This window comes from Colletotrichum tamarilloi (genome assembly GCF_030869305.1).
Source record: "Colletotrichum tamarilloi strain Tom-12 chromosome Unknown Scaffold_183.1, whole genome shotgun sequence".
Taxonomy (NCBI): domain Eukaryota; kingdom Fungi; phylum Ascomycota; class Sordariomycetes; order Glomerellales; family Glomerellaceae; genus Colletotrichum; species Colletotrichum tamarilloi.
Window position 1 is genome coordinate 1 of NW_026849566.1, and position 23,402 is coordinate 23,402.

General features: G+C 53.0%; 8 protein-coding genes across 8 annotated transcripts; 2 read left to right on the forward strand and 6 right to left on the reverse strand.

Moving 5' to 3' along the window:
• Positions 1 to 196: 196 nt before the first annotated feature.
• On the forward strand, positions 197 to 1,391 carry CTAM01_15874 (uncharacterized protein; the record flags this gene model as incomplete). Its single annotated transcript, XM_060531868.1, has 2 exons — positions 197 to 1,154; positions 1,207 to 1,391. The coding sequence occupies 2 exons, from the start codon at positions 197 to 199 to the stop codon at positions 1,389 to 1,391; spliced, it is 1,143 nt and encodes a 380-aa protein (XP_060373538.1).
• Positions 1,392 to 1,756: 365 nt separating this feature from the next.
• On the reverse strand, positions 1,757 to 3,166 carry CTAM01_15875 (uncharacterized protein; the record flags this gene model as incomplete). The annotated part of the gene is made up of 1 exon (XM_060531869.1): positions 1,757 to 3,166. One exon carries the CDS (start codon positions 3,164 to 3,166, stop codon positions 1,757 to 1,759), a length of 1,410 nt encoding a protein of 469 aa, XP_060373539.1.
• Positions 3,167 to 4,095: 929 nt separating this feature from the next.
• Positions 4,096 to 4,617, reverse strand: CTAM01_15876 (uncharacterized protein; the record flags this gene model as incomplete). The annotated part of the gene is made up of 1 exon (XM_060531870.1): positions 4,096 to 4,617. One exon carries the CDS (start codon positions 4,615 to 4,617, stop codon positions 4,096 to 4,098), a length of 522 nt encoding a protein of 173 aa, XP_060373540.1.
• A 2,117-nt stretch (positions 4,618 to 6,734) lies between these two features.
• CTAM01_15877 (uncharacterized protein) lies at positions 6,735 to 7,556 on the forward strand (the record flags this gene model as incomplete). The annotated part of the gene is made up of 1 exon (XM_060531871.1): positions 6,735 to 7,556. A coding segment is annotated over one exon (822 nt), but the record flags the coding sequence as incomplete, so codon positions are not given.
• Positions 7,557 to 11,071: 3,515 nt separating this feature from the next.
• CTAM01_15878 (uncharacterized protein) lies at positions 11,072 to 12,388 on the reverse strand (the record flags this gene model as incomplete). The annotated part of the gene is made up of 2 exons (XM_060531872.1): positions 11,072 to 11,952; positions 12,091 to 12,388. 2 exons carry the CDS (start codon positions 12,386 to 12,388, stop codon positions 11,072 to 11,074), a joined length of 1,179 nt encoding a protein of 392 aa, XP_060373542.1.
• A 3,161-nt stretch (positions 12,389 to 15,549) lies between these two features.
• Positions 15,550 to 17,836, reverse strand: CTAM01_15879 (uncharacterized protein; the record flags this gene model as incomplete). Its single annotated transcript, XM_060531873.1, has 4 exons — positions 15,550 to 17,210; positions 17,275 to 17,591; positions 17,665 to 17,695; positions 17,755 to 17,836. The coding sequence occupies 4 exons, from the start codon at positions 17,834 to 17,836 to the stop codon at positions 15,550 to 15,552; spliced, it is 2,091 nt and encodes a 696-aa protein (XP_060373543.1).
• A 709-nt stretch (positions 17,837 to 18,545) lies between these two features.
• Positions 18,546 to 18,731, reverse strand: CTAM01_15880 (uncharacterized protein; the record flags this gene model as incomplete). The annotated part of the gene is made up of 1 exon (XM_060531874.1): positions 18,546 to 18,731. One exon carries the CDS (start codon positions 18,729 to 18,731, stop codon positions 18,546 to 18,548), a length of 186 nt encoding a protein of 61 aa, XP_060373544.1.
• A 1,820-nt stretch (positions 18,732 to 20,551) lies between these two features.
• Positions 20,552 to 22,305, reverse strand: CTAM01_15881 (UBX domain-containing protein; the record flags this gene model as incomplete). The annotated part of the gene is made up of 2 exons (XM_060531875.1): positions 20,552 to 21,657; positions 21,717 to 22,305. 2 exons carry the CDS (start codon positions 22,303 to 22,305, stop codon positions 20,552 to 20,554), a joined length of 1,695 nt encoding a protein of 564 aa, XP_060373545.1.
• Between the last annotated feature and the right edge of the window lie 1,097 nt (positions 22,306 to 23,402).

Genomic DNA, 23,402 nt, shown 5'->3' on the forward strand with positions numbered 1-23,402 from the left:
TCCTCGAGAGCCTGACGAAGCTGATCTTCGGTATATTGAGGCATTATATATAGAAGAAGACATGTGCAAAAGATGAGCCCATTTGGACGCGAATTGAAAATGTTGTGATAAAAGGAGGTTGGGGGTGGGCATTGGGTTGTGGTGGATTTTCGCGTTTTTGTGGGTGCCAGAAACAGGGGGGTGCCAGGAAGTGGGTATGTTGACTTACACCAACAACCGTTACGGCAACGTCTGGCTCGTTCTTGTTGGAGCTGCCGCCTGCGGTATTTCTGCCGGCTTGTTCTGGGCCTCCGAGGGCGCTGTTGCTCTTGGATATCCAGAGCCGTCTAAGCGTGGCAAGTACATGAACATCTGGCTCTGGTTCAGAACCGGTGGTCCTCTTGTCGGTGGAGCCATAGTTCTGGCCCTCAACAACGATGCGGCTGCGAAGAAGAAGGGCAAGGTTGGATATCAGACCTACCTGGTCTTCGTTGCTCTACAATGTCTCAGCGTGCCCCTTGCACTCGCTCTATCTCCCCCGGAGAAGGTCCAAAGATCCGACGGTAGCAAAGTTATCATCAAAGCCGAGAAGTCGTTCAAGGCCGAGTTCAGAGAGCTGCTCCGCGTGTCGAAGCGCAAGGACATCCTGCTGCTTCTCCCCATCTTTTGGGCTGCCTACTTCAACCAGTACAGCGGAAACTTCCAAGCCTACTATTTCGGCATCCGAGCTCGCGCACTCATCGGTTTCGTCAGCAACTTCGGCACGCTTCTCTCATCGCAGCTGATTAGCACTCTCCTCGACTACAAGAAATTCAGTGTAAAGAAGCGCATCACTATTGGCTTCTACTACGTCATTGTATGGCACGTCATTGCGTGGGTTTACGGCTGGGTCATTCAAGAGAAGTACACCCGCAACCCACCTGCGTACGATTGGGAAGATAAGGGATTCACTGAGGGTTTCTTTGTGCTCTTGTTGTGGGATTTCGCCCGTCAAGCACTGCAGAGTTGGCTTTACTACCTTCTTGCTACCAAGACGGACAACATCTCGGAGCTCACTCGTTTCTCGGGTATTCTTAGAGGCCAGGAGAGCTTTTCCCAGGCTGTCTCGTTTGGCTTGAACACACAGAAGTGGAAGGGAGGTCGAGTACCACTTGCTGTCAACACTATACTCCTGGGTAAGCCAAGCAGAGTCCATGATGAAGTTGAAGATGATGCTAATCGATGTAGGTTTGGCCGTTTATCCTACGTGGCTGGTGGTCAGAGACCACGTCCCAGTCGAAGAGACCGACAGACTTGCAGCTGTAGAGGAACAGCCACAAACTGGTGAACTAGCCGAGACGAGGTTGTCAGTGGATGTGAGAAAGGAATTTGCTGTGGGGCAGACGGGTATTGGGAGAGATGCGAAGATGTGATGTTGCCTTCTGGAATTTTCTGGTATCCAGAATCAATCTTATGCAAATTATACTCATACCTTCACAAACCAATCAAGACTCAACGAGCCATGGATTTCACAGATTTCTTCATTTAAATGGCGTTAATGCACGTGTGGAATGAGCGCCCCGACGTTGAAACCGCGGCTGATGTTCAACTGTTTTAATTACATCTATTTATACCCAATTGTACATCTAATTACAGTGTTACAAAGAAGATTTACATTCACTTTATTCTCACCCTTATCTTCATTACTTCGTCCCAAGCACCCACATTAACCTCGTAGTCATTCTCATGAGAAGTATAGCTTCTCTGGAAGATACATCTTGTTTACACAAAAGGTTGCTCAAGAACGTGCATAAGCCATGAGGGTGGGCTCGGCAATGAGCTTCGGGAGGTAGGCCAACAAGCGAATGCCAGCAGCAACAATCGAACCAGCAGTAGCAATGCCATCCTCGAGGTTCAGGCCAGGGGCGATGAAGTCCTTGCAAACGTCGTTGAGGTTGATGTTGCTAATCTTGGCGGGTCCTGAGCCTCTCTGAAGAACATCCTTGATCAGTGCGGCTGTCAAGGGGTTGAAGAGCATCGTCGCGTGGCCGTAGATACTGCCAGCGGGGCGGCCAGGGCAGACAGACTGGACCTCGATATTGGTGACACCGACACGGCGGGCATCGGTCAGGTAGGCGGAAGCAGCCGTGCCTTGCTGGGGCTCGACAACCTCATCGAGAATAGCACTGTAGAAAGTTGTTGTGGGAACGTAGGCGTCGGCTCCTCCACGGGAACGAAGGGTGTTAATGAAAACGGAGGTATATTGCTGTTGAATGACAGAAGGATCACAGGGAGCGTTGAGGGCTCCGTTGCCAGGTGAAAGGCATAGAACGTTGGCAAGAACGGTTCCGTGGAAGTCGGGAGATACGGGGAAGAAGTTGGCGACAGCGTTGCGGGTAGAAGGCCAGAAGGTGAAAGCCCACTGGGTGTCTAGACCACCCTGAGACCAAGAAATGATGCTCGAGTTCTTGTTGCTGATGCCATTGATGTAGTTAATGGCATAAGCGACGTACTCAGAATTGACCTGGGCGTCGCCAAGAAGAGCGCCAGGAATATTGAGCCAGACGGGATCTGCGTAAGGGACGTTCGTGAGAAGCTTCAACAAGTTGGGGCTGAAGGTCTCTCCTCCGTAGACACCAGTGCCGGGAATGAAAATAACAGGAGGCTTCTGGCCGTAGGTGAAAGTCTGGGGGATGTAGATGGCCTGGCGAAGCTGCTGCTCGGAGAGGGTGTATGGCGCATCCGAGGTATCTTTCTTGGGGTAGACAGATTTGGCCGGGTTGACCGGGTTGTTGTTGCTCGTCGAATCGATGCCGTTGAGAGGAGCAATCAGCTTGTTGGCATTGTTGGCCAGGTCTAAGCTACCCAGAAGGCCAGTGCCGAGAAGTCCCTGGAAGCTGGAGAGGAGGTTGTTCGGGACGAGACCTTGGCCGATTTGCTTTTGCAGCTTCCCGTAAAAGTCACCAGTGCTTCCCGTGTTCCAGATCGATCCGAGCTTCGTTTGGAGATCTCCGACGTTGAGCACTCCGGCGCCGACGCCGCTCCCGGGCTTCGTGCCAAGAACCCCGGTCAAGCTGGACACATAGTCGGTCGGAAGTGCCAGTAGCTGGGTTACTACTCCGAGACCGTCGAGAAGGCCGGCCGGGGCGGCATCAGCGGACTGCAGCAGAGCTGCGGCCAGGACGAGTTGCTGAATCTGTGAGCGCATTGTTGTAGTTATTATGTGAAGGGTTGTGAAATTAGAAATGTACTGCTAATTATTAAGTAGGAAAGAAAAGACTGAAGATTTGAGAGAGAATGAATTGGGTTGTTTTTGGAAGCTGATGACTTGGAGAGTTCAAGATCTCAATTTCGGATCAGGATCCGGAGCTACTTATATCTCAAGCAACATCGGACTCAAATGAGGTAAGAACTAGAACAAAGTGTGAAAAGTGTGCGCGCCACAACGTGTCCGAAGCTACCGGCATTGGAGGCCCTAGAGCGGATCCGTGACACTGCACCTAACGACGTGTTGAGCGGATTTAGGCAAGGTGTTGTGAGCAAGCTCTCTGGGGGGAGCTGGAGAACTTGACGATCAGCTAGCTCTGGGGGATTCTTTGTCGATCTCTCAGGTGGGGGAACGAATGGAAATGCCCAATTCTCGGTGCTATTGTATGTCTTGCTGATCTTAGAGTTCGGTAGTCCTGCTAGGATTACTGCAATAGGAATCGCAGGGTGTCTAGCGCAAGACCCAAGTTCCTCCCGTGTAATCCGTCCCAAAGTCGAACGCTCGAGTGAAATTGTCCGAACATTCTTAGCCATCATACATCCCACCCAAGACACCGTTGAAGTCTATCCCAGTCCATAATGTAGGCTGGCTTTGTTTAGGGTCTTCAATGGAAGCCCGCGGGATGCCACCTTAGCTTCACCAAAGCGCCACAACATGGCGCCAAGCGTACTGTGGTTGCCAACTTACTCGTTCCCCCGCACAAAGAATGATTCGAAGAGTCGCTGACGCTTGCAGATTGCCTCGGTATGGCTGTTAGCCTGTTCTTTTGGTCTCAAAGCATAGTCTCATCATACCCTCTGAGCTTAATTCCATGCTACCGTATTCTTGCCTCAACTTCAGCTCCTTGCAAATATTGACAAGAAACAATCTCAGCATACCGAACCTATATTTGCTAATTCTTCGTATGCCGTCAACCCGGCGCTAAACCATCCGATGGCGTCCTGGCAACCGTCGGTCCAAAGTTTGCTGATAAGCACACGGTTGTAGGTAAACACGGTACACGGCCACTCTAGCGCATAGCTCGGACGACAATCATTCTCTCTACAGCTGCCCATGGCATTCTCTGTAGTAGAACGCAACATGAAGTTGACATGTCTGCTCTGAGTGTCAACCTTTCGCCAAGAAGTTCTCAAGGAATACCCATTCGGGCATTGCTCGTAGTCAATGCGACGGGCCGATATCAGGTCGACGCAGAGCGCGCTCAGCGATTGTGTGAGCAGGGCATTTATGATCTCATGATCTCTTCGTATAGCACAACTTTGAGAGTCTATGCTTGGTATTGTGGCCTGATACGGATAATGCAGATCACTCTCGCACCTCTTGAGTAAGTTCTGGTCCCGTGGTTGAGTAAAAGTTATCAACGTTTGGACCTCGAAAGGCCCGATTGCCATCATGTCTTCATGTTTGCTCAACTCCAATTGTAGAGCCATTGCTCTGAGCGAATTAATTGGGACATGGGCGAGTAGAGAATACAACCTGGCAACGGAGCCTCTTATTTCCTCCGCCTTTTTCGTTCGGTCTTGCTCAGCAACTGATCTGTCTTGTCCAGAGGTGCGAGGCAAGCGGCTCACTTCGGAAAGGCCTCGATCACGGGGATGCTGCGGAAAAGATGAAAGGTATCATTATGCCTTCTTGAGATAGAAGATAGGTTTAACCAAATGCCTAAACTCCCGATTCACCCATTTTGTTCACATGCCCCTGCTCTCTCAGGTATAGCGGTGTTTGAAGATACCGTCGAAGAAAGAGCGTCCACGGAAGAATTCACTGCATATTCCTGAGCTGTAGATGATCGGAACGTCATCGTGGAAGAAACAGATTGTGGCCTGATCGAGTGACTGCCGTCCAGGGGCGAGAACTGCCTCGAAGACAGCGTGCTTTGGCGTCTCGACAAGACATCGGAGGTCCAAGAATGAGTGCTTGCTGCCTCCGTGTACGGTGCCGAAGGCCTTGGTGTTGACATTTGATGTTCAGCTTTTTGGGCTCTCCTCTTTTCCCTCTCAGCTCCATTTTGCTCTCTCTGGAGGGCAATTATTCTTTCATTCTTGACATCATTCTCCCTATCAGTCCGCTGAAGATTAACATAGTCCTCTGTCAGATGTTTTTAGTTATAGGTCAGGCCATTATGGTGGGGGAGAAGACTTACCTTTGGTCAAGTGGGCGTTCCTTATAGGTAGGACCGGCTTCAGAAGCTCATCCATACTTTCCAAAATGTACTTGATGCCAGGGATAACATCACATGGAAGATCGCTGTGTCCCAGAAAGCACGAGACTTTGCTGAGTGCTTTATTCTTAGAATAACAATACCAAGTCAGTTGTGCCTGGCCAAGAGGTGTAAAGTGCGGTCCTCCTGCCCCAACGGAATTCCCCGCCCCTTCAACCTCATCATATGTTATATTCGTTCAATCCAGTATTCTAGTATTAATCTAATTGTTCTGTACGCCGGTGTCGAGTACGACTCTAGCTATGATATCCTCGGCCCCTTGCTTTGGTATGACGAATAGGGAAACGACTCGGTTCCGGCCAAACCCTTGAGATCTGTCTTTGGTTGATTGTAGTGCTGCGGGAAGCTCGTTAAAAGTTCGGTCTGAAGCATCTCCGCCTACAGATAATGAGCTGATTTTCGCCAACTTGTAGCCGATTTCGGCTAACGCCTGCTAAATAACATTATCCGGTGTTCTCCCATCCGTTACCATATGTGACTTGTATAGTGATAGAGCTTGGTCAATCTCTGCTACCGCTTGTTGTGTTTTGTTGCTCTCCGCCTCTCGTTCCAAATGGAGTTGTTCGGATCTGACGACAAGTCTCTCAATACGCCGCAATGTGAGGCTATGACGGTTAGTCACTCGTAAGATTTTCAGAGCCTGAGTTTCAACCAACGTTTGTTCAATATCCCTCAGTCGCTGCATTACCGTTTCGGGCGTTCCAGCCACGTGGTTGAAATAAGTTTTCCGCAATCTGTTGTCACTCGGATAAGTGAGACTTTTCTTCAGTTCGGCCAGGTGAAGTTCCCCAATCAGCCCGAGTATATGAGCGGCCGGCTCGGCCCTTGTGCGATAAGAGAGATCCTCCGGGTCAAGGCCTAGATACATGATACATGACCTTGAACATCGTCATCGAGGCAGCCAATCGCCGAAGACTCTCTTCGGCGCCCAGGTTTCCGAAAGAGCGACTTAATGCTATTCGCAAAGCATTTTGAGCCTTAAAAGAGAGAATATGACTCCATAGATCGACGCGGTCAAACCCAAGGGGTCTGGCTTATTGAATAGTAAAGGGCAACAACACTAGGAGATCTTGCAAGTTGCGCTCACAATGAGAACGGCTTTGCTTGGAACAGGATCAGGCTGTAATTTCGTCTTCAGTCTGAACCCCGAGATCTTGAACAGCAGCTCGAAGGTATCAGAGAAGAGGACAGAAATTCTACAGCTCCCATACGGCGGGAATGCGAATCTAGTCTCCGGGTAATGAAGCAATATACAGATGATCCAGACTCAATACAGTACGCAATTCTGCTCAAGATTGGGCAGAAACTAGAAGAATAACGTGGGACTTCTTCTCTTCTTTGCATGATCTCAACTTCAAAACGATTCCAGATCAAGCGATTCGGCATGGCTCTTCTCGACGCAAGTTGCCTCGGCCATCTGACAAAGAATGGGAGCTTCTCGCAACGTGGCTGCGCAAGCTCAAAGGGGGGAATGGGTTTCTTGACATGACAGGCATAGAAGCAATGACTTGGAATTTAGCAAGCCAAGACGCTACCTTCAATATTGGGGAGTTAGCGGTCGAAACGCACAGGTTTACTCTATTCATGAACGGCAAAGTCGTTAACCTGTATCACAGAGTGATTGGACAACACAGGACGGCTAGCACCCGGTTCACACAAACCTCCCTCTGTACTCACAACGAGAAAAAGATCTCGCGCTTCAGTGACATCATTCTTGCAACTCTGTCCGCTGCACTGCCAACTCTTGCAATCCTCGTCTTGTACTTCCTGCAGAACATGTTGCATAGAATAGGACTTGTCGTTGTCGTTACCATGATTTTCTCATTCCTGTTTGCACTACTTACTAGGGCAAAGATGGCTGAAATCTTCGCGGCAGCGGCTGCCTTTGGGCTGTGGAGGTGGTCTACATTGGTAGCGTGGCTTCTAACGACCCAGTCTGTGTATGCTCATCATCTCAGTCCTAGGACGTCCATCCGTCTGCGGGTATTAGAGATCGAAGTGATAGATTCGAGGAAGTTCATTCTCTGTCTTTACAGCAATGAATCCTCTATTTCTCGTATGCCGTTGGAATCTTTGTGTGATTATCTGGTATTTTTCTATCAGGCATAGTGCTGTGTGTATCAAAGTTGAATCTTCGCTGTAGGGAAATGGTGCAAAATGTGTCCTACCGAATACGGGACATTAAATGGTGTCATAATATCACGGTTCTTCCAGAGGTATACAGGCAAATCCCTAGATGACTTAGTAAGGCTCATCGGCGACTCGACACTTCTGGTCTTGTAAGGAAAGTTTAGACTTTAGGAACGCGATGGCACTCTTCAATAATTTCATGCGTATTGTTGGGGGCGGTTCATCGAGGGGTTCATTCGTGTTTGGGGAGTTTTTGCCTCCCCGCGGCATCCACGCTCCCCCTCGCGATCTGTTGAACTTCAAACAACCTGTATTGTGGGCAGATAATCTCTATCGAGAACCTTGACCCGGATCACAACTATGCGTATAGGATACGCAGTCTCGCGTTCGAAGTGTCTGATTCACATATCACCCACGGGGTGGTACTGCCACACCTGCTATAACTGCTGCGCACTTCATCTTGACTCTCACTGCTATTAATACTTTATATGGAGAGCCTTCATAGCTGCATCTCGACATCTCACCTAAATGAAAGTTAAGAAGTTAAATCATTCATCTCGGCCAAATTTCCTCTCAATCAAGCCATTTACCAACATGACCATCCAGGTGAGAGTTCTCACAGAATTCCATGGTACGGTGTCCCCCGGTTACTATACCTCTCGAGAGGGTAGAATTCTTCATCCAACATCACGTCGATCAAGCGCAGATGTAACTGCAGAGGAGGATTTACCGGCAGCGATACCGAGCAGAAGGACCATGATCACCCACTAATGACCGATCAGCAAGATAAGCACTTGGTGCAGCAGATCACAAAGCCCAATATCGTGCCGCCCCAGATTCCTCAACATTCTCGAAGCGACCGATCGACAAGAATAGCGCATCATCCCATCTTTCCTCGAAACGGCCCCCAGAAGCGACACACTCTCCACACAGACTCGCACAGGCAGAGGCAAGAGACAAACTTGCAGAAAATCTCCATCAGCACGTAATTCCCCAAAAGGGCCCCCGTTTACCGCCGTGCACATCAGCGTCATAGTATGTGGGCGGCCCCTATAGCGTCTGAAGCAAGAAACTTAAGATCAGCCCCCAAACTTCCCATCTTGCGCCCGCCGCAGTGAAAACACGGCACAGACACACCAGTAATCATCGGCAATTTATGTTCCCAAGTAAGCGATGTTCCGGCAGTCAGTGGTCCGTCGTGAGCACACGCTTCTGCTTACTGGTTACGCGAGCCGATGACAGAACCGCATCTCCGCTTTCTTCTCAAAGGCCCCGGTGCGGTGGTGGGTTGACCCCGGGACCGATGGGGCCGGGGATGTTCATTGTCTAGGGGGCGCAGTCCTCCCGCACTCCGTTCTCGCCCGGCTTCCCCTGGCTGACGAGTGCCTTTTCCAGTGTACTTCACCCTCAAGGTCCTCGCATTTGCGGCTTTTATTCATAGGCTCGCAGATCCGTATCATACAATGTTCCATATAACCTATACTCAACCGTCTACTATGGCGTCTTGTGTCGAACCGAAAGAATCCGATCATCAATGCAAATTCTTTTTCGTTCTCTTTCCGAGTCCGATTTCTTCGGACTATGTGATGCGTGTGATGTGTGGCTGGATAATGAATGCGACCATCGTTGAGGCCAAATTCTTCGGATATCTGGTTCTGTTCAAAAGTTACATTGACGAGCGTGTGTCTGGTTAATATACACTTTGCCACTCGTCTCGTCCCTCGTCCCCTTTCAAGCCTTCACCGCAAGGCACCACCCGAACTCCAAAAAATGTCAAGAGAGACGCGCCAAGTCAAACTTCCAACAGCTTCTCCTTGTATCTCCAAGCCCAGTGAACCTACTGGTTTAAAGTAGATCAAGATGGTAGACAAGTCAGCCAGATATTGTTATTCCAACATCACCAACGCCTTCTCCAGTATTCGCCAACGCGACCAAATCAAACTGTGTACACTGAGCCTGCAACAGACACACCAATCAGAAAGGCAACAAATGTGCCGTACAAATCCGACTCCATCGCTCTTATGCCATCGACAATCATACCTCATGAGACGTCGCGGCAAACTCTATGCCCTCTAACCCCCTGTATCCCTGGCCGGTCCCTCACATAGCGCAGACAGGGCCGTCGGCAACGAAATCCCCTCCTCGATCACTCTCTCGAGTCTCATCGAGGTCCCTGCGTCTATTCCGCCCACTCACACACAACAAACACCCTCCAGGAAACCATCCCAGACTCTGTCTTGTACGAGCAACAAGGCCTCTGATCTATAATGCGCGCCACTGCTATGACATCAAAATCTTGTATGCTCCCTCTTTTCGCTGCTCCGCATTTCCTCTCGATCATTTACCCGCTCCCAGCATGGAAGATGGCGAATGATCGACGTATCCGGGTCTGGTAAGAAGACAAGACCAAGGCAGTCCTTCCTTGCCTCCCCCGCGTCAGATTCGCGGAGTAGCGGCCAAGGCAACGAAGACGAAGGAAAGACGGTTGAACGATTCTCTGACCTTGCAGAAAACCTAACCAACACTACGCGTGGGATCCAAGGCCAGCCGCACTGTATCCGTCCCTCTTCGGCTCTTCCCCCTCCAACGTCACGTCGAAGCACGACGAGAGAGCCGCAGAGCGCTCCCCTGCCGATCATTACCCTACCATGAAGCAACGGCTGGAGACGTCCCCGATCCCCTCAAGCCCCTCGGCCCTCAAGTGTGCCCCTGCACTCCTTGGGGGTCGACATCCACTTACAGTACCACCCACCAGCAAGGCCGTAGGGCGCTGCACGTGTTGGTGGCCGAATCGAGAAGGCCGGCAAACCACGTTCTTCCCTCTCTTCCCCCCTTCCAGTCTCTGGCGGGCCTTTCACGACAAAACACAATACTTTTTGGGTGGTCGCTGATCCGTTCGGATGCGCTTCCGACCGTGACAGGTTCCGGAGTGCTGGTAGCACCCTTCCCTTCCTCTCCGTACCACCATACCTCGTTAGCGTCTTCTACGTGTCTGCTGACCTCGTACTGCTTCATGATGGTGAAGATGTCGTGATGTTTGCTGTCAACTAATAGGCCCTAGTGCCCATCATCGTTGTTTCCCACGCTAGCATCGTTGTTCCCCGTCCGAGCTCTTGTTTTCTCAACCCAACCGCCAGACTTGTAGATCACAGATAGATGAGGGATAAGCTTAAGTCACGTCAGATCAAGTCTTGACTGAGTAGATAGTTCAGATTGTCACCTGTTTGTCACAAAGGCTGAAAACATTCAGAAGGAATGGCGTCTAAAGTTCATAAAAGTTGATTTCTCATGAGCCATAAACTTGAAAGAAAAGGGGGGCGGGGGGGAGAGAAAAGAAACCACCCCGCTATCGAAAAGTGACAAGGTATCACACACCACCATACACCATCCCGTCCCTATTCATCTTTTTTTTTATACAAATGCCATCTCAGTATGGTTTGCCTCGTGCCAAACCTCCATCTTCAACATCGTCGCCATTTCCAGAGACCACCGGGCTACGGCAGCTCATACAGACTCTTCTTCCTCCCCTGCGGCTCCGCCACCACAATCGCTTCCTTGCCATCAATCTCCGCCATCTGATAATTCCCGCCCAACCCGCCGGGACTCCCATCCCACTCACTACTCGCCTTCCTCACGGTCATCATCCCAGGCGTCGCCGACATGTTATACGTTCCCGTCCCCATGGAGCTAATCGTCCCCGTGCCCCCGTTTTGGTTCATATTGTGAATATTCATCCCCCCATACGCGATCCGCCCGGTATGTCCGGTATTCGACCTCGAAAGATCGCTCGCCCCGCTGCTGCCGCCGTACCCACCATTGATACTCGACCCATCAAGCTCCACGGGTCCCTGGCGAGACCTCTCCTTGCGTAGGTACCACATCACGCCCACCGCCACGAGCAGCGCACCACCCACACTCGCGCCGACACCCAGTCCCACGACAGCCACGTTCCCGATACCCTTCTGCCCGCTATCTCCACTGCTTCCGGTATTCGTATCCGCCGTCGGCTGACTGGCCTCCGCGCCGCCAGGCGTGGCGGGGATCTTGCTCGTCATCGTCGGCACGGCCGTCATCTCAGGCGTCTGCTGCGAGGGGTAATTGCTTCCGCCTGTGACGCCGGCGCGTCCCGATCCTGAGGGCGTGGGCGTGGATTTGGCGCCCGTGTTAAGGGTCTGCACGGCGACGGCATTGCCGGGTGTTGCGGCGATGAGGGGCCCGAAGATGGCGGGCGGCGTGGAACAGCATCTCGTCTTCTCGGCGGCGGATTCGCAGCAGAACTTGCCCGGTACGCCGAAGCCTTGGCTGTCGCATTGCCATACCTGGACACCGTTGAATCTGAAGTCGTATGCCGTGTTGTTCTTTCTTGTGTCGGGGTCTGTTGTCCTCATGTTAGTACTCCTGTTCCTTCCTGAATCCAAACACCCCTCCATCTCAGGTTCGCCAGTCTCGGTCCATGATCTCCCATGACCAACTATTCTCCTGTGTCCTCGGAAAGGATTCGTCAAAGACTTACTCAACACGCAATGCTGCGGGCAAATTGGACTCTGCCACGTCGGATCCGAACACGTCCCTCTCGCATACGCAATACCGGTGTTATTCGACGTATCCTCGAGCTTGCACAACCCGTTGCTCAAACACGCATTCACGCTCCCGCAGCACATGCTGACCTCGGCCTTGGGATCGCACGGGACGTCCAGACTCTGCACGCCGCCGGGGAAGAAGCACAGGTTCGCCGCGGCCCGGGCGCATGTTACGAAGCCGCTGCTGCTGAGCAGCGTGAGCAGCACCACCTTTGTTGTCGTCGTCTTCATGTTTGATGTCGTTTAGATGAATCTGAGCCCGGTAAGAGAGGCCGGGAGAGTTGACTAGGCCAGGGGATTCTGTTTTTCCCAAATACACTTGGCCCAGCGAATACCAATCCCGAAGAGGGTAACCCGACCAAGATCGATGCCGAAGACAAGAAGATGTGTAGTCGAGAGAACCAGCCTCTGTTGTTGCCAAACAGTCGTAAACAGTCGTTCAAAAGAGCCGCAAACGTATCGATCGTACAAGGCGGGGATGCTCGATGACGAAAGGAACGACGAGTCTGAGGCTCCGGCCCCCAAAAGGCTGGAATGTTTGTTCGGGGAAAGAAGGTCGGAAAGGGAAGAGAAAGCCCGACGGCGAGAAGAATAGGTAGAGGGAGTGATTATGAGATGGAGGTGGTGGTATGTGTAGAAGAGGGGTGGGGTGGGCGATGTGAGAGGAGGAGTAATAAGATGTTCTGCCAGGTAATAGCTGGGCTATGGGTGGTGGTGTGCCAACGTGTTTGAGGTAAGGCGACAACCTTCGCTCTTTCTCTTCCAAGGGATTTCGAAACAGGAACCAACTTCGAGAAGATAGAAAGACCAGACGGACCAGACCAGTAGCAGAGAAGGGCAAAGATAAGTAGAAGGCTCCTTGATCCTCCCCCGTAGGATTAAGATTACCTCCACGAGAAGGCGTAGTAGCTGAACAAGAAGAAGAACAAGCTAAAAATGAGTGGAAGGGGGTTTGGTTCTTTCTGCTCGGGTTTCGTAGAGATGGAGAGGGAGAGAAAACGTAATCAACACGTTCTCATCTTCAAAGGAGGGAGGAGAAAAGCAGGAAGCAGGAAGCAAACAAAAAAGGAGCGAGAAGAAGTTGCAAAGAAAGTCCGAAAACCTTCCTTCCAAACGAACGAGAAAAGGGCGGCGCTGCCAGACCTTAAGAGAAGTCACATATTCCAAACTCCTCTCCACGGCAGTCTGGATCCGTGCTTCCTCTCTCTCTCTCCACCACATCTGCCCCATATCCAGAGTTCGCCTCTTGGATCGGTCTCGTGAAGAAAAGCTGCCCAGGAGGAGGGAAGTAGGGGGGCAAAGAAAGGTCCCGTTCTCCACGAACATCTCGCCGGCAGCACGCCGACCCGGGGGGGTCATGCTACCATGCCACTTAACAACTCTTCACGGATACTATATAATGTGTAGGTAAGCCAGCCCAGCCGCACCCGCACCCGCACCCAGACAAGACCATACAGAACACATACAAGAGATGGTGGATCCCATCCTCCAAGGGCCAAGCCGTACTGCTTGTCCTGCAGCGCCCAGCGTCCCAACTTTGAGGGAGAGACCGGGGTGGAGGCGCAGACGATTGACTCGATTGACTCGTCCCAAGAAGAGGCCCCCCCCCAGACTTGGCCTGAAGAAGACCCGGAAGGACACGGTCTGCCTGTGTCTGTCCGTACATCTTGGGAACAGAACCAGTCAGACTTGAAAGAAATGGGAAAAGAGTGTAGGGATCATGGTGTCAGCGACGGGTAACGCCGTAGCGCCATCTGTGGGTACTAACAACCCAGGTCCATGGCCTAGTTTCTGCCCAGCAAGGCCAGCCATCGTCAATGCCGTTCCAACACCTTCAGCAGCTTTCCCACCTTCTTCGCTCTCTCGCACCAGTGAGTGTATCTGTAATTGTGGCATTTTCTTTCAGGGTCCATGACTCGCCGCAGGGTTTCCTGGCTGCCCAGCACCGCAGCATCCGCCCCACGCGCGCGTCTGGTTTCAGGTTATCTGCCGCTGCGACCTTCTCTCCAAGAAACTCAAGACTCAAGACTCGAGAGTCCCTCCAAGGTTGCCAACACAAGGCCGGCCGAAGCCGGCTGCAGGAACCTGCTTTTCTTCAATATGCTACGGATATCCATCCGTACGGAGTACAGAAAGATCATACCTCGATGGATCCTGTTGTAAACTTCGTGCTGCCTTGGTCCGGATTCATCCCTCCAACAAGGATTCCACGGGCCTTCAAAGACACACAGACAACGTCAAACATCACACCCAGAATCCCGCCATCGGAAACCTCAAAAGACTCATATTCCTCGTTCCCCCCTCACGCACTTTTTTGTCCCCATTCGATCGATTCGTACGGCCTGCCAAGCATTTCTCCAGGCCCCTCCATCCTCTTCAGCCGCGCCGGACATGGGTCCGTCGTGGATAGAGTCATGGTTCAACACCACCACACACATACGGCGCCTTGGCGTCCGTATACCATATAACCTCCACGGTCGATCCACCAGTCTTTGCTTTCCCCTCCCCCTCCCCCAGCCGAACGCTCTACGAATGTTCAGGAGAGCCGGGGCAGGCCTCAAGAAAGAGCGAGACTTTCTCCCAAGGCCTTGCCTTGTCTCTGCAGCGGCAAAGCCAAGGCTCGCTCGCTTACAGTAAAGTATTGACTCTCGGCAACGTCTAACGATTCCCATACGGATAGACCCATACATGACATACCCAGCCAGACACGGGAACAGCCACTGCCACTGGGCAGAAAAGAATTAACCCCCCCTATACGGCTTAGTGCACCAAAGCCTCCCTCTTCAGCCTTGCATCGGTTTCTCCGGGGGTGTGGTGGCCCGGTAGTCTCAGAGAAAGAGCACGCACTCTATTCTTGGTAAATGCTGGGTATAATACATGAGGAACTGTAGAAAAGGGAAAAACAGAAAGGAAAAAGGCGTCTTGTGAACCACTCCTGCGTCCCCTTCCCAGCCCATCCCATCCTCTATTCCTCAAACCCTGGATCCGCCACCCGGTGTTTACTTCCCAGTTCCGAGTCAAAAGACGAGAAGGGGAACGGGCCAAGTGTGTGTATGTGTATGTGTATGTGTCCTATCCGTCATGTCATATCCGTCGTCTTGTCATCTTTGTCGTTTCCAGCATTCCATCAACCCCGATTTCCCTTCCTTTGGCCCTTTGCATCGTACGTAATAAGCCTCTTCGTTTTCGCATTGGGGCGATAGATATCCTCCAGAACCCCGTGTATTGTCGTGTCATCAACGGGGCAGCTCGTTCCCATCTTCCATCCCACCTCGCCGGTCAGCCGGCGACGACTCGCGAGCATCCGAGCATGTGCTCGTCGGGTGCCCCACCAAGCATTACCCCTGTCTGTCGTTCCGCCTCACACACAGCCGCCTGGACCATCAGACGGTTCACGCCGCAACATCCTCCTCGTCGAGGGGTTCAACCCTGACGAGAATTTCCTCCAACAGCCCCTCCAGGAAGGTGCCAACGTCCCTGCCCATACCCACGGGCTCCGCCTTGTCATAGTGGTCAATCTCTTTACACACATGAGCGAGCTTATATACGAGCTTTCGCAGCTTCTCGTGAGCCGCCTCCGCTCGCTGTTGCTTTGGGGTCACCTGGTTCATGGCCACGAGGCTAGACGAACCCTGTTGAGGTCGGAATGCCTGTTGCAGCCTAATTTGTCTCCTCTTTAGCGCCTCCTCGAGTGCAGGGAAAATGACATCGTTCAAGGCGTCCAACTCCCCGTTGGGGTTAGACGGCGCTGGCGGGGGGAAGGATGAAGGAGCCGCGGGTTCAGGAGTAGGTGTCTGCGTCTTTGAGGGCAGCGCGTATGCCTTTGGTGGTGGAGGCGGCGCCGCCTGGCCAGACGGTTGGCGATGTTGCCCATTCGGAGATTGGCTCGGTATCCTGACCGGCGTTTGTTGCGCCTGCGGGCTGCCGCGGTATGGTGGGATTTCTGGAAGAGTAATCGGTGCAAACTTGTTGTTTGGCCGAGGCCCATGGAGAGGGGGTCGCGGGGGTGTAGCATCATCGAGGTGTTGCAAATCGGCGGGCTGAATCACAGGGCCTAGACTCATCAAGCCCATGTCCTTCTGCAACTGAACCTGCAATTCTCGGTCGTAGTCCGGAGATTGACTGACCGGGACGGCAGGAGGAATCAATCGAGAGACGGGTCGCGGTGTCTCTGGACCCCCTCCTCCTCCTCTTTGCAACTTCTCAGGTGACATTGGAAGAGGCACCTTGGCCGGCGACTGGGGCGCAGGCGCAACTGACGGCACTGGTTTCCGTTGCGGCGATGCCTGTCGAGAGGTCCCCGTGTTGGCACTGGCCGCCTTGAGGGTATCAGAGGCGACGGCGAGGTCTCGGCCAAAGTCGCGAATCTTGGTCGGACTGCTGTCTCTCGAACGCTCTCCGTAATCATCTATGCTTTCCGTAGATCTCGCAGCTCTGGCGTTGGTGGCAGACTCGTCCAGGGCACCAAGTCCGGGACGGGGAACGACGCCGCCACGATCTCCTACGAGCCTCACTGTGCCGAAATCCCACATGTCCTCGTCGACCTGCCGGCGCTCGTAGTATTCTTCACCCCCTTGGTCACTCTCGTCATCGTCGCCCTTGTGCGTCGCAGCCCACCGGCTGTGGCGCTCGATAAGCTCGGTCAGGTAGCTCGTTTTCTTTGCGCGGCGTATAAACGGATGCTTGAGCAGGTCCTTGGCCGTAGGTCGGTCCTTGGGGTCCCTCTGCAAACACACCTCGATGAAATCTTTGAATGCTTTTGTAAAGTTTCCTTCCAGCCGTGGTGGGGGGTTCTTGGGGATTAGAAATAACACCTTCATGGGGTGGATATCAGCATACGGTGGCTCGCCGTTGGCAAGCTCCAGCGCCGTGATACCAAGCGACCAGACGTCAGCCTTATGATCGTACCCTGACTGCTTGATGACCTCCGGGGCCATCCAGAAAGGTGTGCCGACAAAAGTATTCTTCTTCGTCATGGTAGCCGAGAGCTGCCCCGAAACGCCAAAATCTGCGAGTTTAACCTGCCCGTTGGAGCTGAGTAGTACATTGGCAGCTGAATCCGTATGTCAGCTCTAGGAAAATAGCAAATGGTGCGCATTGCAGAGTGATCCACGTACCTTTGACATCGCGGTGCAGCTTCTTATCCGTATGCAAGTAGTCGAGACCGAGTAGCAGCTCGCGAATGACGATGGCAATGTAGTCTTCGCCAATCAGACCTGGCTTCATGAGGTCTGCGCAGCTTCCGCCAGAACAAAACTCCATGACAATCCATAGCTCCGCCCCCTTGGCATACGAGCCGTAGTATTTCGTAACATAGGGGGACTGCAGTTCGGACAGGATGGCGATTTCCTGGATAATGTCTTCGACTTCGTCCTCGGCACTCTCGATATCAATAATCTTGATGGCTACGGCGTGACCGGTGCGCTTGTCGACTCTGTTTGTACGAGTTATGGTCAGTCCTCTGGTGCTTCTCGCTGGAGAGGGGAGGGGAACTCGGCGGTACTTACCCCTTGTAGACCTTGCCAAAGCTTCCTCCACCTAGACAAATCCAGTGTATTAGCAACATGCCGCACCAAGCACGGAAGCAGCGCGCATACCGATGCAGTACTCCTTGGTGTAGAGCAGCTCGGGATCAAGCGCCTCGTTGCCCTCCTCGATATTCCTATCGCGATCGCCCATGATTGCGGTCTAGCGCTGCGAGAAAGGGTGGTGAGTTCCCAGCAGAGAAAAGCCGTCGTTCGATTGACGCCGCGCAACAACAGAAGGCTGATCCGTCGAGAGCTGTCGTCCGTCGCAAAGGAGAGGATCGCGGGGTTGCAAGGGGTCCGAAAGTTCGTCAGCGCAGTGGGATTAGCGGTCGTTCGACGTCGGCGCAGTGGTGGTTCGTCTCTGGTCCGATGCCTCTTGTCGTCAGGCAGAGAAATGTTCGGTTGGCGGGAAATTGAGTTCTCGGACTGGAAAGTCTCTTTTTCCCTTGGTGCTCGGGCAGCGGGCAGCGAGCAGCGGGCAGCTGGTTGAAGAGGGGATCCTGGAGTTGAGGGCGAGCGACCTGGAGAGGGACAGAGGCGGTGGGGGACGACGGATACGGCTTGTCGTCGAGCTGAGGTAGAAGCGATTGAGGCCGGGCTAGGTGGTCACAAGTGGCCCCCGAGAAGGCTGGTTTTGAAGGCCCAGACTAAGGAGAGAAAGAAAGCGATCTGGTTCAAGGCGAGCTGTTAGCAAAAAATGTGCTAGAGACAAAGTCGGCCGGAGCCTAACGGTGATTAGTTCCCAAGGGGGCGGCGTCAATCGTACGTGGGCTCTTGTCGCGTGTCGAATGTCTCGTCTCTCCTTTTTCTTCAAGATGCAGAGACAGAATGACGAGGTAAACAAGGAGAGGGGAAAACTACTACGGTAGGTAGGTGAAGTAGGTGAGGATGAGGAAAAAAAAGTTCCAGAGGTGGTGGTGAGACACTGTAGCGGGCCGCTGTAATTCGCGTTCTTCGCGAGTCGGTGGATTTGGTAGAGCCAAAGCAAAGGGAGAGGGAAGGAAAGACGTCAGTGCCCCGGGCCACGGTACTAGATGACAGTCCATAGGTAGGCACAACAAACAGCAGGGGATATTCAAGAGACCTACAGAGTACGGATAGAGATGGGCAATCTCAGAGTATGGCCAGGAAGAGCCGCGCAAAAAAGAAAGCGTCGTGGGGTTGCGGTTGGTACCTGTGCTTTGGTCCCAAGGGAACGACGGACGGGAATCTGATGTTTGGGCACACGAGGCAGAGTGTGGGGTAGCAAGAGACGGCACCAAGCCAGACCGAGACCAAGCAGTCAGACCTCTGGACGGTTGAAAGAGGCCACAAAGAAGAAGGCGGTGGCGTGGCTGTCTTTGCGTCGTCGTCGCTTTCTTGAATGTTGTCTTGGGATGTTGTCAATGTTTGCGGTGTGGTCTTGGTGTTGGTGCTAGTCCGGGGCTTTGGACTTTCGTAGGTACCTATGTAGGTAGATAGGTAGGTAGGCACCTTGAGATTTGGACTGTTTTGGTAAGATTGACTCCCCAAATACATGTAAACGGAAATGCGACGCTCCAGCGTTGGGAAGTATTGAATCTGAGGTATTCGTAAAGCAGGTTGGAATGACCAAAGTAAGGCAGAAACAGAATCAGGAGGTGTCTATTGGGCCTCCCATCGCCCGTTGTTTATGCCATGATCTGAAAGGGTAACCGAGGGGTCGGTTCACCAGCAACCACTGCTGTTGATGTCAATTGGGTTCCAAGGTTCCCCTCATCCCACCTCAAGTATCCATTCCCCCTGCCATCGGTATGGTCCTTGGGGTGGCCCTGTCCAGTAAAAACGTCAGCGACCTCCAGCAGTCAAAACAATAGAATGCCGTAAGGTATCTGCGCAATGCATTATCGCCAACGTAAGCGAGCGTGCACAGATCACATCCTGCTTATCAATTGGCACTGCACCTCACAGAATCGACCCAAACGCTGCCAACCAGACATCCATCTCCCACCTCTCATTTCACCATCTCGCCATCTCAGCTTCAACAACACCAACATCAATATAGGTACTACCTTAGCACTATACCTAACAGACGAGAGCAACCCACCACATCCAATCACCCCTCCATCCATCTCGCATGCAGTGACACGTCCCGTCCAGGAACCCGTCCGTCATCCCCCTCTAATTGGTTCCCCTCCAACCGGCGCCACTACCGATGCCCAGGTGAGCCAAGCACACTTCCCAAAGATAGATAGTTCATGCTCTAGCCTAGTGAAACACCCACATTTCTCAGCCCAAGACATCTACGGAGCACCTTTGAGCCATCTTTGTTCCTTTGGCTTCTTCTTTTGGTTGACCTTGCCGTCGATTCCGTTCAGCCCTGGGTGTGGATTTCCACTAATACATCTACACTGAATACGACAGCAGAGGCTGAAGATGATTGGCATCGGATCGTTGGACGTTGATACTCTGTTCCTTTACACGCGTTAGGGACACATGCGCGTCAAGTCATTCACTGTATGCGCGTCTCAATCATTCAATTCGTATCACAACGCGACCAGCATTGCTTTCATTTCCCTGTCTATTGATGCCGTCTCTGTGTTAACAAGCGTCTACTTACGGTGGATGGCCGTCCGAATCTTCTGGCCCGCTGTTTGACTCTGTTAGGCTACCCGTGGTCCTCGATAAACTACGTCCTTCCATGCCTGCCTGCCTGCCCTCGCCGGATATCGTACTATGTATGAGAAGAACCCAAACGAACAATGTTAAAAGCAGGCTTCCTTCCGCCTGTCCAGTTCCGGTTCTATCGGCCATGCCCTGGCCCTGGCCCTGCTGAATAAATGCACCTTGCCCGTAACCGACGTTTCCCGCCCGAATCATCAGTCGCTGAGTCGAACCCAGGCCAGCTCTAGTCCTCAATGAACTCAATCATGACGGTGCCGTTCTTGAGCCCAGCCTCCATGATAGTCGTGTCCAACCCGTCACTCAAGTCCTGGCCCTGCGGCATACGCTTCAATTCAACCTCAATTCCTTCCTTGCCCTCGAGGGGCTCCGCCTTGAGCCACTCATAGATGCGTCTGACCGGGTCCTCCAGATTGAATCGACGGATGACACGTCCAGTAGGGTGTCGGAATTGTATCCTTGTCGTCGTTGCCGGGTTGTTCTCTGGCTCCGTGTGCGGCTTGTCACCCGCAATCCGGGCCCAGGCGCTCTGCGCCGCTGCCGGCTCAGCAGGGGGAGTAATGCCGCCTGCCGCCTCCTCGACTGGAGAAATGCCCTGGCCTCGGCCACTGGATGAGTCCGACTTGGTCAGCGCATCAGGATCGAATACGCTCGTCTTAGGCTTGGAGCTGCTGCTGCTACCGCCGTTGGACGCTGCAAGGCTGTTTTGCAATGCCATCTCCAGCATCTCATCCTCCGTCATTCGGTCGACATCGACGGTCTTGGGGCGGGGCGCTGCTTGATCCACTACCGGGTTCTTGCTGTTCGCCGCCAAGCTATAGCGGTCCAGGAATTCGGCCAACTGCGCGTGGAAGTCAGATGCGCTGGGGAACGGTCTTCCACTCCAAACCTTGACCTGCTCTCCTGTTCTCGGATCGATGATAGCGACATGCGGGTAGTTGTCTGGGTTCTCGTGGCCGGTGCCGTGGAAGTAAAAGTTGATGTACTGCTGTGCCGCCATGGCGTCCTTGTCATACTGCAGGAAGATGAAGGCATCATCCAATAGCCTCCTGATAGCCGCATCTTTCCAAATATCCCGATTCAAGGCTTGGCAGTTGAAGTCGCTCATATCCTGGAGGTTGACCAGAATCCACTTCTTCTCGTCCTTGCCCTCCTGTCTCGCCTCGTCCCACTCCAGTCTGGACATGATGTCGTAGGGCGGCCGGAACAGCTCTGCCAGTCTCTGGGCTCGCGTGCCGCCTTCCGTTGCAGCGGGTTGGGCGGGCTGGGCGGCAGCTGGGCTGTCATCATCCCAGATGGACAGGTTATGAGCAAAGGGGTTTCCACCACCAGCTGGTGCCCAAAATATTAGCATGGCAAACCCAAAGACGTAGACATTGCCCAATACGCACCTCGAGCTGCCCTGGCGGCTTCTCTCTGTCTCATTTGTGCCCGGATGATGGTGTCCATGTCCATACCATCGTCACCGTCGTAGCCTCCAACCAACGTCTCGGTGGTTCTGGCGATGGGTGATCTGACATCATCCTGACCGCCGCCGATTCCAGCGCCGCCACCACCACCTCCAGGACCACCGCCGTAAAGTTCCTCTTGTAATCTCTTGGCCATGGCGGCATCCTCTTCCTCTTGGGCGCTTCGGGCAATGGCCGCCACCTGTTCGTTTGCCGCAATCTCGGAGTCGTCGTGTCCAAAGTTATCGTCCATATCGTCCACCGTCATGGCCGTATCGCCATCGTCATCACTATCTATGTGAATGACCCCGCGCTCGTCCTGCCGTCCAACATTCGGTCGGGTACTCGAGGGCACTGGCGGCGCTGTCGAGGAGGTGGCGGACGGCTGGTTGAAACTACTCTGAATGTCGGGGTTCTCGAAGAAAAGCTGAATAGCCTGCTCCAAATTGTTGTTGGTCATCTCCAGGAAGCCGCGAGCGGCCTCCGGGCTAGCTGCCGTGATGGCGACGAAGTTGGAGATATCCTCGTCCATGGCGAAGGTGTGCGCTTGACTGTTAAGGTCGCTGAAAAGAGTTTGGCTTCGTGCGTGGCTTCGTGAGATGTCCTTCAGCAGTTGGTACCGGCCAGCAATGAGTCGAAAGATATTCTTTTTTTTTTTTCCTGGTGGCGGTCAGAAGAGTGAATGAAGAAGAGTCGCTGAAGGTGGGAGACGGATGGCACCTCTGCCCCACCTTGAACCGAAGGTGCTGGAGTCTGGCACGGGGCGGAGGGGTAGCTGCAGGTCACCGTCGGGCGCGTTGGTCTTTGGGTCTAAATTGTCTGGCCCCGTCTAGTGAAGAAGTCCACGGCGGTTTCCAAACGAGCAACTTGAAAGAAAGTCGATAGCTTCAGGTTCAGCTTCTTGTTGGGAAAGGAAAGGCAAGGCTGGTTTGGTTGGTTTGCGCCGCCACTGATCTGAGGACGGGATGGTGTTGCGGGCTTGTCCCGGCGCGTGTAAAGGCAAATGAGTGCAGGCACGGGTGGAAGCGCAGGGCAGGTGCTGCTATCGGGCCAGTGCCACCCTCAAGGCTTCCAACTCTGTGACGCAACCGCCGGTCGAGCCTCGGAGCCATCCTTCCTGCTCTGGGCTGTCTCGGAGAAATGGTGGAATGTTGATGCGATGAGGTGATTTACTGCGCCACGGCTACCAAGGTGCTCAATCTCGTGTGGCTGACCTTGTGGCTTGTACTCAGCCACACACGAAGATGTTTGTCTTGAAGAGCACCCCACGCAGAGCATTACAGCCTGCTTCTTTCTTGCTCTGACTATATGCACAGGCCCGTCTTTAGATTCATCCTGCCTTGGCCTGCCATTTCTATATACATCAAGATATGAAAATGTAGCTTCTGCTTTTGGATTTGCCATCTCAAGAAACGGATATCTGGCTGAGCGTCGCGACGTCCCGCACCCACAAATTGCAAGATGTAGGAATCTTACTACCTGCGAATAGGCCCCTGTCAAGGAGAACTATCGTCTAGGCTTTCTATGGTCTACCGCACTATTGAAAGGTGAGTAGCTGGTGCAGTCTGACATAGATCAGAGGATTCGCTCAGGCTTCGAGGCAGCAGCACCGGGACTGGACAGGTATCC